This window comes from Contarinia nasturtii, unplaced genomic scaffold, assembly GCF_009176525.2.
Source record: "Contarinia nasturtii isolate CC-2019 unplaced genomic scaffold, AAFC_CNas_1.1 Cnas_scaffold_4311, whole genome shotgun sequence".
NCBI lineage: Eukaryota > Metazoa > Arthropoda > Insecta > Diptera > Cecidomyiidae > Contarinia > Contarinia nasturtii.
The window spans coordinates 3,088,495-3,103,473 of NW_022201606.1; the positions used below are offsets into that span (position 1 = coordinate 3,088,495).

The window sequence follows — 14,979 nt, forward strand, 5'->3', positions numbered from 1 at the left end:
ATCGTATTTAGGTTTGGTGATGTTATTTGTGTTTTCTCCACTCAGTTTCAAAATTGATTCCAGTCTCAAAAACTATTCGGGGAAAGATTGCACATTTTTACAGTTTTTTTTGCCAATATATCGATGGTTTAGTGAACTGTGCGTTAAAATGAGTTTGAATGTATAATACTATATGTACTTTGTGACACATTATCGTCATAAATCCGACTGTCACAAGAAACGTCAACAAGAATAGTAGTAAAATATTTGCGTCCAAACATTTGGAAAGAAATTTCTTAATAAAGTGGTAAAAATGTCGATTTTTTGCCGTTTATGTGCGGAGACAAAAGATCCATCTAATATTGTAACATCAATTAACGATCCGGAACGTTCGATTGAACGAAAATTGATTGCGTGTTGTCAATGGAATCCACAAAATACTGATTTTGAGTTGCCGCAAGATGTTTGTTTGTTTTGTTATGAAAGATTAGAAAATAGCTGGTTATTTTTACAAAGCGTTCAATCGGCTCAGCGAAAAATACAAAATATTTGTGGTGAGTATTGAGTCAAACTGTCACATATTCGTGCCATTGTGAAATATTATGATGATTTTAATTTGAAATAGAAAATGATTCGGGGATCTCTAAGCCGATATCATTGTCAACAGCATCAACAGCCAAGACGTCGAAGTCAACATTTCAGTGCAATAAATGCGAGAATATTTTCCCTTCACGGATTGCAATGGAGAAACACGAATGTATTTCATCACGTGATGATTCACACTTTAAATGTAACATTTGCCAAAAAACGTAAGCTTTTCAAATCATTCAATCCGATTGATTACTGAATATATGTGATCATTGTACCACAGATTCAAAACCAGGGGCAGCTTTCTTACGCACTGCAAGAATCAGGGCAAACTGAAGTGTGATATGTGCTTGGACTTGTTTTGCAGCTATAAACTACTGGAAAAGCACAAGAAACAGGCCTGCACCCATTTTATTGATAGCTTGGATATAGTTGAAAGTAAACCAACGTTCGTTGACTGTAGCTCTGAAATAGGTGGTACCGGTGGTGTTGATATCGTCGAACACGAAGCCGAAACATCGACGGAATTTGACTTTCCTCCGATCCAATTTCGATTCAATGAAAGCGGTGATCTTGAACCTCCAATTCGAAATTCATTTCCGAGAGACCAAAGCGATCGAGAATATTATTGCTATTTGTGTAAAAGAGGGTAGGCAAAACTATCGACAAAAAATTCGTTTACATTTTATTAACATTTCTTTGCATTTTTATCAGTTTCAAGAAATTTCCACTACTCAAATATCACATGGTCGTTCACACATTGCCTCGTCGGTTCAAGTGCCAGTATTGTAACTCAAGATTTCGTACACAACGTCATTATACATCGCATCAAAAGAATCACATCGATTACTTTTGTGATGTTTGCAGCAAAAAATTTCCAAGCGCATTCGCGCTCAAGGTAAATTCCTTGAGATTCATTCGATTTTGCAAAGTTTTGAATTCGTGTTTTTAATGCAGGTACATCGTCGAATGCATATGGGCGCAAGCGTTAAAATGTATGGATGTGAAGAGTGGTAGGTTAATTTTAATTTTTTCCAAGAAAAAAATACACATTTAATCAATCGAATCTATTTAATTTCAGCGACCATTTCTTTGTGGATGTTTCGACTTACTATAACCACATGAGAAGAAGACATGGACTTGATACAGCGGCTGCCAAGAAAAAAGCCAAACTTGTACAACCCAATGGAACTGCCAAACCATATGTCTGTGAGCAGTGTGGAAAAGACTTCATGGAACGCAGTTCATTAAAGGCCCATTCGGTAGTGCATTTGGATATTCGACCTTTCCAATGCAATGTTTGTCCAAAAGCGTAAGTTTTTAAATTCAAAAATATCCATTTAAACAATTGGTTTATTTTTTAAATTATAAAATTGGTCATTTTAGATTTAAGAATAAGTACAACTTGAAAACACATCTAGAAACACATTCGGGTGAGCGGTCTGTTCAGTGCACGGAATGTGGAAAGAAATATAGCCGAAAAAGTGTTTTGCTGAAACACATGGAAGAGCATACCGGTGTTTTTACTAAAACATTTCCTTGTGATTTTTGCGATCGAGTCTTTCGTTCTCTTTACAACATGCAAAACCATCGTCGTACGCACACGGGAGAGAAACCATTTCGTTGTGAAATTTGTAACCATGATGTTACAACAAAGTCTCAGCTAGATCGTCATCTCAAGACGCTTTCCCACACTAATCAGTTAAATAAATTAAATGAAACCTTAAGTTTCGAAGAGAGACAGGATTATGTTTAGAATAGTTATACAGCAATAAATATAAGTATTAAAGAAACCAATATGTAAAAAAACAAGAAGATATTCTTCATGGTTTTCATTGTGTTTCATTTTTGCAACATCGGAACGCACTCCGATTCCAAACGGTTGTGACATTTGCGCAGCAGTGGATGACAGGTGACAGATGCCGCAAATTTTTGTAGAAGTGTGGATTGTAAGAAGAAGTATTCAATGCGAACCTATTACAGTAAATTGTACAACAAAACACAAGCGTAAAAAACGAGATTCTTTTTTTTTTCTTTAAGTAATTAAGGTAAGTGTCTTTGTTGCATTTCGCCCAAACGTTTTATTTTTGATGACAGCATTAACTGTCGTGAATGTTCGCATTGAATTCAATATAAATGCATTGCGTTATCATCTCATGTGATTGAAATATATGTCTTTTTTTTATTGTATGTGCAAAATTAGAATTTACAGTGATGGCGGACAAAACAAGTGAATTACGAATGAATTTGGCAGCAATAAAGCGTGTCGATCCATATGCAAAGGATATTATCGATAATTCGGCGCATGTTGCATTTTATACATTCAATCCGGACGAAACCGAATGGGAAAAGACGGATATTGAGGGTGCATTTTTCGTATATAGTCGTAATGCTGAACCATACCACAGTGTATTCATTAATAATCGTTTGAACACCAATTCATTGGTCGAACCAATTACGGCTGGCATTGAATTACAAAATCAAACACCGTTCTTGCTCTATCGCAACGAACGCAATCGAATTCGTGGTTTTTGGTTTTATAATCGAAACGAATGTGATCGCATCAGTGAATTAGTTGAACGAATTGCCAAGGACGCTGAACCATTGACGGAAAGTCAAAAGAGTGGCGAATCCAACTTACCAACACAGGCATTCGACTTGATGACTTATTCAAATAATAATGTCGATATTTTTAGTATGCTAAGCAGAGCACAACAAGATTTCAATACTTCGTTAACAGCGTCCAAAACTAAGGCGGTGCCACCATCGCCAGACGCACCAAAAGTTATGGTCAACGAATCGATTGAGAAGAAGAGTGCACTACAAAAAGTTGCACCGGCTGCAGCGCCCATTCAAATTCCCGTGAACAGTTCAGTGATGAATTTCTTTGCTGCTGCCAAACCAGCACAGGCTCAATTGAAAGAAGGATCCGGACCATTGTTGCAGCGCATGCTTTCACAGCCCGTTCATATTGATCAAATTGAACAACGTAAGTGATAACTTGAATCGTTCAATTCAACTGATTTTAATGAAATAAACATCTTCTGCTTTTTTCAGGCGTTAAAACACCATTGAAAGAGAAACAGTCTCCACCACAAAATCGATCAACATCATCAAATGCAAAGCCCAAGCAAATTCCATTTGGTTCGGTTGCAAACATTGAGAATGGTTTGAGTTTCGTTCGAATCAATTCGCCAACACAGCAACAAAATGCATCAATTGATTTGGGCACATCGCCTTTGGCCACATTCATTGCATCAAATAATTTGGCACATTTTAAAGGACCACTGCCAACAGACGTTAAGGAAATTGAATCTCAGCGTCAGAAAACCGATCCTCAATTGCAGGCACTTTTGAAAAAACCGGTGCCAGTGTCGTCGACACCAAAACCAGGCGGCTCGCAAAGTAGTAATACAACACCGGGAAAGCCAGCTGCTACCAAATTAATGCCGCCAACTATGTTTGAAACGACAGCCAATGAGGCAAACAATCAACGCGTTGGGCCACAAAATGCAAACGCAAAGGCTGGCAAAAATGAAAGCAATGAAACAAACAAGAAGAATTCCATGGCAAAGAGCAAAGATGTGGGCAATCCAAAGTCAAGAAAGAAGTCGGCACATGAACAACAACAGCAGCAGCCACATACACAGGCACAACAAACTGATGATTTGGCCGCAGCCGTACAGCCATTGACTGAAACGCAACTGCTACAAGCTATTTCTTATTTGATGAAAAATGATCCAAGCTTCATTCGGAAAATTCATGAAGCTTATTTGAAATCATTCGCCGAAATGGTTTCACAATAAATCGCAAATGGATCACTGCTGACAAACAACAACCGAACTTATTAAATAGCTGAATTTTCAAGGAGCGAAGGAGATGAAAGAAATGAAGGTGAAAAAAAAAAGATGAACGAAAACAGGACAAATTAACGTACATATACAAATATCACAGGCATTTAAACATTATTCAATACAAAAAAAAATATTATTACAATCACGTAAATGAAAATGGATAGATGTTTTAAGACATAGTAATTGAAGGAGGAATAATGTTGCTGCATCTCATTCAGCATAGAATATTTTTACTGTTTTGATTCACGTCGTAAGAACCATTTATAACACAAAATAGATCCATAATAATTCAATGTTTCTTATTATTATTATTTTTTCTCATCGATGTTAGTGCATTTGCTTCTATTCGACTCTTCGTGCTTACAAATCGAAAGCAAAAACTATCAACATGTTTTACATGTGCATTTTTTTATTCTGATGAACCGATCTCGGTGATATGATTAATGCATACATTGAAGTTATAAAATTGTATTCGTTATGTTTAAAAAAAAAATATTAAAATGACACATGTACTACAAAAACACAAAATAAAAGTAAACAAAAGGACGTAACTTTTCTTGTCATTATTTCAAACATTTATTGTTTTTCTGTGATTTCAGTCAGTCAAGTTTTGGTCGTGTGAATTGATAAACAGACAGACAGCCAGAGCGAGAAAGTGAATATGAGCCATTTAAAATAATGCTGATAGTGTTGTCATGTCATTAGGCAACATCACGACCGGATGGAAAATTTATTTAAACTATACAATCAGCAAATTTTCTACTAAAATTGATTATCGCAAATTGACAATTTGTCCACGGATGCAAATTTCACAGTATATAGTTCGCAAATCTTCTGTCTTGATCCGCAAAACTCAAAGTCTAACCATGTACAATACATGAAAACTTGAGTGTCAATCAAAAAAGTTTCAGCAATGTGTGTGAGTGACGAAGCAATTTTCCACATGATTCTCGACATCAACTTTCTGTATGGCGCAATTTTGATGTTTTGTGACATTTCTCACCGTTTCCCCACCCATTTCTCTTTCGTTCTTTCTTTTTAAGATGTAAAAGTTTCGAAACAATTATTCGTCTATCTTCTCAAAGTTACCTTAACAGGAAGTGGGTAACTTTTTACAACCCCATTTTACATGATAGTTGGTGGTTGTTTGCTATTATTCGAATATGAAAATGATACGATCGTTACACAGTTGGTATTTTTTTTCAGTTAAAATTATACGTATCATAACTTTTCAGTTCAGTTTGCGTGATCCACATTATAAATAAATCTGGCTCAATTCATATTGCCTTACTGCAAAAGCTACTATTTTGTTGAACATTTTTTTTTGGATTTGTTATCCAGCCACAGATCTGCGTTAGTTTCGTATTTGCATAACACTGTTGTTTCATCTGTTGTGGTATCGTTGAATGCGGTGTGTGTTAACTATTCACACAGTTCGAGGGGATTAAACACGACAGCCTTAAAACTGCCTTACGAATGGTTTGTTAAAGCAAAAAGTGATGAGGTTTTTAGTCAACATTCTCAAAATTATTTAGTCTGTGGTTTTTGCCGCTTCATTCAATTGTTCTATTATCGCTGTGGAAATGTGGCCAATAAAACCAAATCTAATACGTGCATACATACATCTAGTCTATTCCAAGCGAATGGATATGGCCATTAAAATCGGTTGTTCAATCGTTACTCTCTTTGAAGAAATTAGAATTTATAGATGACATTTGAATTCGGTACGTCGATTGAATGGAAATTATTTTTATTGGTTCCACATTCTCTATATTTGATCTGTATTTTAGCAAAGTGCATTGTGCGTTTGTGAAAATTTAAAAGCCATTGTACGATAAATTCACCATACACACAATTACACATTCATACAAGGCAAACAAATACATTGTAGATTCGTACAAAACATTGAAACTTCACTTCTTTTCCCTTCTGCTCGTTCTCTTTTTTGCCTGTGCAAATTGGCTTTTGTTCAATTTGCAATAATACGGGCGAATGAAAGAGAATTTAACCGTAAATCAAAATTGATGTTATTTGCACTGTTCAGATTTGCCAATATGAATGTATTCAATGTTCGAACATGCAAACTCAAATGAAACGGATACGGCGAAGAAGAAAAAATGAATCGACCCGGCACATAAAATTGTCAACATGTAGGGGCATATTCGAGATTTGATAGAGGAAAATGCAAACATACACGAAAAAGTGTGACATTGTCGTGATAGATTGTGGTTAAAATCGATTGTAGTTCAATTCACCTCTTCACCACCAAAGAAATGTAAACACCAACATGTCTGGAGAGATATCAAACGAGAAAAAGGGCAGCGAATGCATCGCCAAAAGTTTCAACATTTTTATGAGCATTTCTCTTTGTTAAAACAACAAAGATTTCCGTTTGTAAAGCATCGCACTCGACCAATAATAATAATATATATATGTGTGTGTTTGCAGCGAATCACAATTGATAAAACTCATTGGAAGCATATTTTTCACAGCATACGAAATGTTTACATTGCATTGTTGTGCTCATTCATTTGGTTAGATTGAATAAAAGGTCGCCAACTTTTCGATTCAATGCGCTTCTGCGTTTTGTTTTTCATTTCCTTTTTTTTTTTTCGTTTGCTTTTCAGTGAAAAGTTTCTAAGTTGCCATATCTAAAGCACTTATCCAATCATTCTTGTGACTATTGCCAAAGAAAAATCGGACACTTTGTATTTTTATGCTGAAATAACAAATGCCATGTTCGCCAAACAAAAGTGCATCGAAATGCAAACAATTCGAAAAGTTTTCTTCGCAGTTCATGCCTCTTTGCCAGTTCCTAACCATTTCACACGAGTAAACTTTCAAACCGCATATAACTAAGAAGATTCATAACGCCAAAGCAAATACCCACCACACTACGAAAGCGGAAATGGTAATTGTTATTATTTCTACTAGTGTTGGGGTGTGTATGTATAATGTATATATGTTCAAAGTGTACGTTTCCATTTTAAACATTCTATCGATTTTCTTATTCGCTCGGTCTTGATATTTTTCAATTGGCTCCAGTGGGATTGCATTTGGCAGCGGAAACACAAACTGCCAAATCGAATAGATACAACAAATTTCTCAAAAGTTTTTCTCATCGCTATCGATTGCTCGGAATCGCACTCATATACAAATTATACGTACTTTCCGAACTGCTATCAAAACTATATTGAAATTATTTTGTTATCGGCATCTTTGAATATCGAAATCAATAGCAATAAACAAATGCAATCAAATAAGGACATTTTTTATGTAATTTCTATGCAAATTCCCACGAAAATCATAGAAATATTCAAGAGATGAAATCGGTAATGTTGGATGTGTGCATTACAAGTGAGAGAATCTTATCCATGTTGTTAATGAAACTACACATGTACGATGTGTAGAAAATTCGATTTTTTTCATAGTAAAATATGCACACGTAATAGTAGAAAAGACGACAGTGAATAAAACGGTGTGTGTGTGTGCTCTTTTGCTGAAGGTTTTGGCTATGTGTTGGAAATGTTTTAGTTGTTGGTGACCAGTCATGGCAGATGATGTTCTATGCAGTTTTGCATACATGCAAAACAGCATTGCCATTTTCGTAGGTGGTTGTCAATGTTAATGCATGTGACATTTATCTTGATTTATGCTGATCGTATGCACCTGAATATATCTGTGCACAACATAATATTTGAACTCACACTCAGATGTGGTCATGCATTTTCTTCAGTTTGTGGAGGGTATGCAAAAAAAATGAGACACTTATTTTGAATTTTAGTGCACGACATAACTGCTTCATGTGAACGTGATAAAATATTCAGTAAATTCTTTGTACACTCGGAAAATCTTCCAGAAACATGTAAATGACACATAACCCATCGCATTTTAACTAACGAAAGCATTATTATTATCAATACTGTTTGTAATATACAAGTGGTGCAATGTTTTTCGTTATGCAGCGGACATTTGGCGCAAAAAGAAGTATGCGAGTGCTTTGAATTAAGAAACTATGCTAAAATTTCGATGTTATTTTCTTGGTTTTCCAATATTCATTCATGAAGCGTAATGTTCCCGGATGGATTTAAAACGTATGTTATACAAACGATGTTAGCAATTTCATGCCATAGTTTATGCATTCATTCATTCATTCATGAGTTTAATCATTTTCACATTTTTCATCTTACACTCCAGGAAATTGTGTGCACTGTATTTTTTGCAGCAATAAAAGTCGTATGCATCGCATTAATTGGCTGAACAAAATACATAGATACGCCATTAATCTATTCAAAATAAGTTTTCGAATGTAAATTAAAGTAGCAACACATTTTTTTTCTGTTGCTCACAAAGTCCCTTTGATGTTGGAAATGTTACAAACAAGCATCAAGTGCATTTTACCGGTTTGAAACAAAAATATAACGTTTGAACTTTGTTCATCCTCCGCTACGAAGAGAGAATAATAAATAACCTTGACTTCATCTCTATGTTTGGATGATTCAGTCATGAACTTCGAATATTGAGTTACTCTTACTTTACTCGTAAAAAACTTAAATTACTCATCAATTATTCATATTAAAACGCATTTCCGCACATCGTCGATGAAGATAAGCGAAAAATTCCCATCGAAAAATTGTTCAAAGGGAAATGTGAGGAAAATGAATGCGAAAGTTACTCAATAAATATGAGAGAACGGTTTTCAAGTTACATAAATAAAACAACAACAACAATGGCAATGCTAATAGCAAATTAAAGGCACACCAATCCAACAACGGACCCACATTTATTTTTCGGTTCATTCGGTGGAGCTGAAACCGTTTAGTTTATTATTATGTAAATTACATACAATTAATTTAAATGATCAGATGCGAAGGAATATTATATGCATTGCGATGGGAATAGACTGAACATTACAAATGAATTGATTAAGATTATGAAAGCTACGGTATAACAATGAAAATTAAGCGCCTTCGTGGATAGCTCATTTCGTTTTTCGAAAATTGACTAAACTATTTGACCACCGGCACGAACGAAGGATTTCAATTGCAATATAAAAGATTTATAATTTAAATATTGTCATTTATCATACTAACCTTTTTTGCAATAGCAATTGTACAAAATACGAATAAATACTAAAAGAGCACTTTCGCTTCAGAAGCACTCTCGCTTAGGACTGTGACACTTGTTGGGAATTTGTTCTTGTAAATTATTACCAATGTCACATTAGTCTCATTGTGTCATTTCATGTGAATGGATTTTGAAATGCAGTCAAATTGAAATGGAGAAAATTAATTTGATCTTGAGCTTACGAATGGAATAAAATCAAAATTTCATTCATTTCTTCTTCTTTTTCTTCGTCTTACTTATTATTTTTTGTTGTTTTTGTGTTGTAATCAATTTACACTGACAGTCACTCAGCAGCTCAGCAGCTCAACATTAACGCAACTGTAATTCGATTTTATACATTTCTGAAGTAGTAAATCATGAACGAAAACGGAAACAAATTGTAAAATTCAATTATAATAAGTAATTCTCAAGATGTGACAACTAAATTATAAGTAAGTATTTGAGTGTGTTCTATCGCATTCATCTCATGTATAAAATGAGATATAATATAAAACTATTGAAACGAGAAACTCCATAAATGAATGGATCGAAATGGATGGTGGCAAAAGGAAATAGTATATGCATAACTATTGTTTGATGATAAAACAAAAGCTAGTATCTCTTATCACATTGAGTATAATATTTCCCCATTCAGAAGGCAGACAAGTCATATATTTTGTTTTAATTCACGCAGATTGTTCGAAACTTGAGAAAATGTAAATGCTCACGCCAAATAAAGAACACCAGAATTAAAGCGAAAAACGAAAAAGAAACTCGACGCCAAGTTTTCCGTTTGTATGCTTCATTGCCTTTGAAACGATCCATATTGTTGGTATCGTATTATTTTCGGAATGCCAGCAACTGCATCAGCTCGATGCACATTGAACCCGGCCGGAAAAGAGCTTTTGCAAAAATGCACTGAATTTGGTTAAACTTTCTTGATGTTATGGAAACATACAAAATATTCATTTTTATCAAAAGCCATGGACTCTCTCGTTCAATTTGAATTTAATGAGTTCGGCCGGCTGTTGTTGTAGATCCGTTTTTTTCTACTTTGAATTTTCTTTTCTCACTTAGAATTTTGTTTGAATGCAACCAGATCATAATTTTATTCAGTCATTCGGTTTTTCTTCCTGTGTTTTGGTTGTTTTATTCATCTATAGTGGTTCATTGTTCCGTAGTGCATGAAGACCTAAAAAGCAGTTGCTAAATTAACAACAAATTTTATTTAAAAAAAAAAAAAAAGAAATAATTCATTAGAAATATGTTCAATTTGGTTTGTGTGATAGCATGTAATTTATGTTTTAAACATTGTTAGTAAACGATGCTAATGGCGAAAGAATGTTGCATATGTTTTAGCCCCTGAAAGAGATGTTCGTAAAGTGAATGTGATGCAAAATTAGCATGCAATTGTATGAATACAAATTGAAAAATGATATAAAAATTACGGAGAAAAGAGAACGGAGCGATATGGAAAATATGCGGCAAAGTTTCTATTAAATCATTATCAACTCATTGCACTTTGCCGACTCTAGCGCAAACACGAAAATGAAAGCAGCTCGGAAAGACAGTTGATTTCGATGGAAAAATCACTAAAATTCTGAAAAAAAAAAAACACGAAACTTGAATAATAGCTGAGCTCGGTAACGAAACTAAGGCATTGTTTTAATTAACAGAAAATTCAATGACTTGAAGCTATTTTTTTTTTGTTTCGTTTATAAAACTTGTTCAAAAATATGTGCAATATGTTGCAGCATCGTAGTCTTATTCCCGTCGTTCCATGTTTGGTTGTTGTTATGCTGTACAAGAAGAAGTTGGTGCTAAATTTTCCATTTTCTTTTCTGTTTTGTTTTTCGCTCGGTCTAATTTGCGTGAATTTTATCTTTCATATCGTCAATCCAACATATTTTAAACTGCATTTTGTGAATAAATAAATTTTCAGCCGATTACATTTTCGCCATTGTATGTATTCAGCGGAGTTGGTTCCGAGTGCTAAAATCAGTAAATGTTGTTACCATTTCATTTATATTCACAATTTAAATTTCGCGGAACAAAAGCCGCGGTTTGTTTTCTCAAATGTACGTTTTTTTCTCTTTCTTTTTCCAGTGATGCATTTTTGTAATGGATTTTATTCCATTCTTTAATCATTGTCTGTCATGTTTTACAGCATGAACTTCATTGAAATGGTGACAAACACAAAAACATCCACATAAATTTGAAAATTCTCGATTAAACCGAGATTTTCCACGTAATGAAGCAGTTTTACACCGGCTTTTGAAGAAAACTTTCAATTTTTGTGAGAAAAATATGCACAACAGCCAGCCTGTGATAGGGACGGGCTTCGAACAAGGGCTCACAATACAGTTTCCGGGTTAAGGATTTATACACCCATTTATTCCAATCTACACGTTTCGAGTTTCTTGTTTCTCGTTGGCCATTGTTGTGGAAATCGGTCGTCTTTTTTTCAAAAGGACGGAGAACTATTGCAAAATCAAGACGAAACCATACGAAACTATAGGGCAAAAAAACGGTTTCCTTTTTGAAATGGAGTTGGTCGTGGTTGATGGTTAAGAAATATCCGTTTTATATTGTCGTTTCAATACGAAATGGGGGAAAAAGTACAAATGAAAGCTGTTCAAATGGAAGCAGATCAGCCCAGAGAAGTTTCGCATCCGTTTGGGGTGAAAAGTATTTATTATCTCAATGCTATGATGCGTTCTGTCGCCGATCACCTTTTCTGTCTGCACAAAATATGCACTTTTTCTATTGCCTCAGGAGTCGCACGAATGATACTGCAAATGGTGAACAAAAAGAATCTGCCAGTCTTCCGTTTCTTTCGTCGCTCGAAAAAGAAACACGACATAAAATGTATTCGTGCAGAAAACCGCACGGAAATGACCCTTAAACCGAGAAATAGTAAGCAATCACACCGCTTTCTCTCACTCTAGCACTCACAATCACACACCCATACAAATATATCAATTGGATAACGTTTAAACGCATTTGAATGGAAACGATAGCAGTTTGGCATCCTTTTTTTTCTATAGAATCGGCAACCAAAGTATGAGACAAAGTCTCGGGTGACTTTTATGAATAACCATTCAATTGAATACGACACATACACTGCCAAAGTGAATGTAAAACATTAATCTGTCCATTTATAAGAAGAAGAAGGAGAAAAATTTATGGTTAAAAGCAGGAAAAATGCACGAAATGCATGAATCATGGAAACAAGTTGTCTAATAATGCAGTCACTATATTTCACACAGCGTGGATACCGAATAAAACTATTTTAAGCATTTGGAGCATTTTTTGCGATCTTGAATTGCAATAAACCAATGGCAAAGCCAAGTGACGCCAACATTTACATAGTTTTAAATAATTAGGTTATCAATATGTTGGTGAATTGGCCAATCGAATGCAAAAAAAGAAGGCGATGAAAAAAAAACTACAATCAATACAGTTCACAGTAGCTTGCACACTTTCATGGAAATGTCAAGCATAAAACATTGGTAATTGTAATGCAATGTAGAATCACGCTTCTTACAAATACAAATGGACAGTGGGCAGCGTGCCAGTGTCGATTGAAAAACATGGTTGAATGGAAGCGATGATTTGAAGATGAGATCGTTATTAAATTTAGATTTCATATGGGAAAAGTGATTGAAACAAATGAACGAATGCATGTATCATCGGTCGATGGCTGAACAGAGGGCATCGAGGCATTCAGTGTTTGCAACTATAAAGCGGCCCGAAGCCATTGCCATCGAAGTGATTCGACACAAAAGTTTGCTATATGACTTTAGTTAACCCCGGCGTTATAGCAAAGCACATGGATCCCGACGAGTTTTGAACACATATTCCATATTCATTTCCAAATGAAATTGTCTTTGGTATAAGCGACACGTTTCTTTTCCTTGCACACTTCCTTTTCTAGCTTATTTTCCCCGGTTATTCAATATGTCCAGAAAAGTTTGTTCAATCTCATGAATAATTTATGAATATATATATTTATCTAGAGAGCGAGCAAGTTTCAATGAATTTTTCTTCACTCTTCAAAGACAATGTGTGCTTAAACTGAACGATATTGTAACTGAATGATGCAAAAGCCATTTACAACTACAGCATACAAGTTGCTTTTTTTGTTGCATGTTGAAAATTTTGTTTAGTTTACCTCGTGCACAATGCATGGTTGTGAATGTGTGGTATCAAGTTGGAAAATTGAAAACAAGACATGCATCGAAATATGCATGCCATTTCATCACACATTGACACCAGAACATTTAGAACACACATACATTTGCATTGCAAGCACAAAAGCGAATATTCAATTTACACCGCATTTATCGTTGCATAAAACATTAAGCATATTCATTTGTACAGTGTACTTTTGGCCCGTTCAACGCTTCTTCTCGAAGAAGTAATAGTGGCAGCAACAGACATCATTTCTCAGCATGACATTACATCAGCACAACCAAAACTGGTGAAACACATCAAGCATATTTCAAAACGAAACTTTTTTTTCTCGCCCGTTTGACACATTACAAACCATTGAAGTAGGTGCAAATAAGATAACAAACTATTGAGAAAACTCCTATAAAAACTACTCTGTCTGACTTTTGTTTGAATGAAAAGTTGGCCGATTCGTTCAAACCGAAGAAACAAAAAAAAAAAACACAAAACAACATTAATTCTGTGTATTTGCTTGCGTTTGACTTCGATGTGAGTGAAGTGTACAACGTACGAACAGTTTTTGAAATGAATTTTCTCTCGTTTGTAAATTTAATTGAAATGTCCATATCTCGGAGAGTAGTTGCACACACGAGTACACATGTATTCGGCATGCATTTCGCCGAATGTGCATATCATTGACAGCAAAACTTTTGCGAGCCATAGAATTTTGTGGGTTTGCTGATTGTGGAAAATATACTAGAGAACTGTGAATTCACCATGTCAGTCGAATCAGCACAAATGGAAACACGCACACACAGCCGGACTGCCGATGAAACAAAAGATAAGAATTTATGCGATTCGATGATTGCAAAAAGCACAACGGAGACAAGTTTGCATAGCTGAGGGAGTGAAAAAAAAGCGGCAACTTCAACGACAAACACACAATACTCAACCAAATTCAATACAACTGGGTTTTGTCAGTGCTGTGATACGAAGTGTGGAGAAGAGATATGCAGAGTGGTTATAGCATTGCAAACAGACCTCCAGAACTGAAGACAATTTCTGTTTGCATTTGTTTGTGTGGTTGTGTTAAAATACTCACACGGCCGCAACAATTTCTACACAAACACATAATAATGTAGTACGAAAATAATAACGCACCAAAAATGTATGTTATAGTTGCATTGGATCGACATTGGCCATCGAAAAATGAGAAATGGTACACTGCAAACAATAGTAAAAGGTCGAATGCATCAGAGTGCTTTATTTATGTGTTTTG

General features: G+C 35.1%; 2 protein-coding genes across 2 annotated transcripts; both read left to right on the forward strand.

Moving 5' to 3' along the window:
• The first annotated feature begins 201 nt into the window (after positions 1–201).
• On the forward strand, positions 202–2,364 carry LOC116350616 (oocyte zinc finger protein XlCOF6-like). The gene is made up of 7 exons (XM_031782462.1): positions 202–533; positions 605–788; positions 851–1,216; positions 1,282–1,465; positions 1,525–1,580; positions 1,649–1,879; positions 1,954–2,364. Exons 1-7 carry the CDS (start codon positions 293–295, stop codon positions 2,321–2,323), a joined length of 1,632 nt encoding a protein of 543 aa, XP_031638322.1. The 5' UTR covers positions 202–292; the 3' UTR covers positions 2,324–2,364.
• Positions 2,365–2,502: 138 nt separating this feature from the next.
• LOC116350617 (mRNA-decapping enzyme 1A) lies at positions 2,503–4,967 on the forward strand. The gene is made up of 3 exons (XM_031782463.1): positions 2,503–2,615; positions 2,771–3,556; positions 3,625–4,967. The coding sequence occupies exons 2-3, from the start codon at positions 2,782–2,784 to the stop codon at positions 4,371–4,373; spliced, it is 1,524 nt and encodes a 507-aa protein (XP_031638323.1). The 5' UTR covers positions 2,503–2,615; positions 2,771–2,781; the 3' UTR covers positions 4,374–4,967.
• The last annotated feature ends 10,012 nt before the right edge of the window (positions 4,968–14,979 follow it).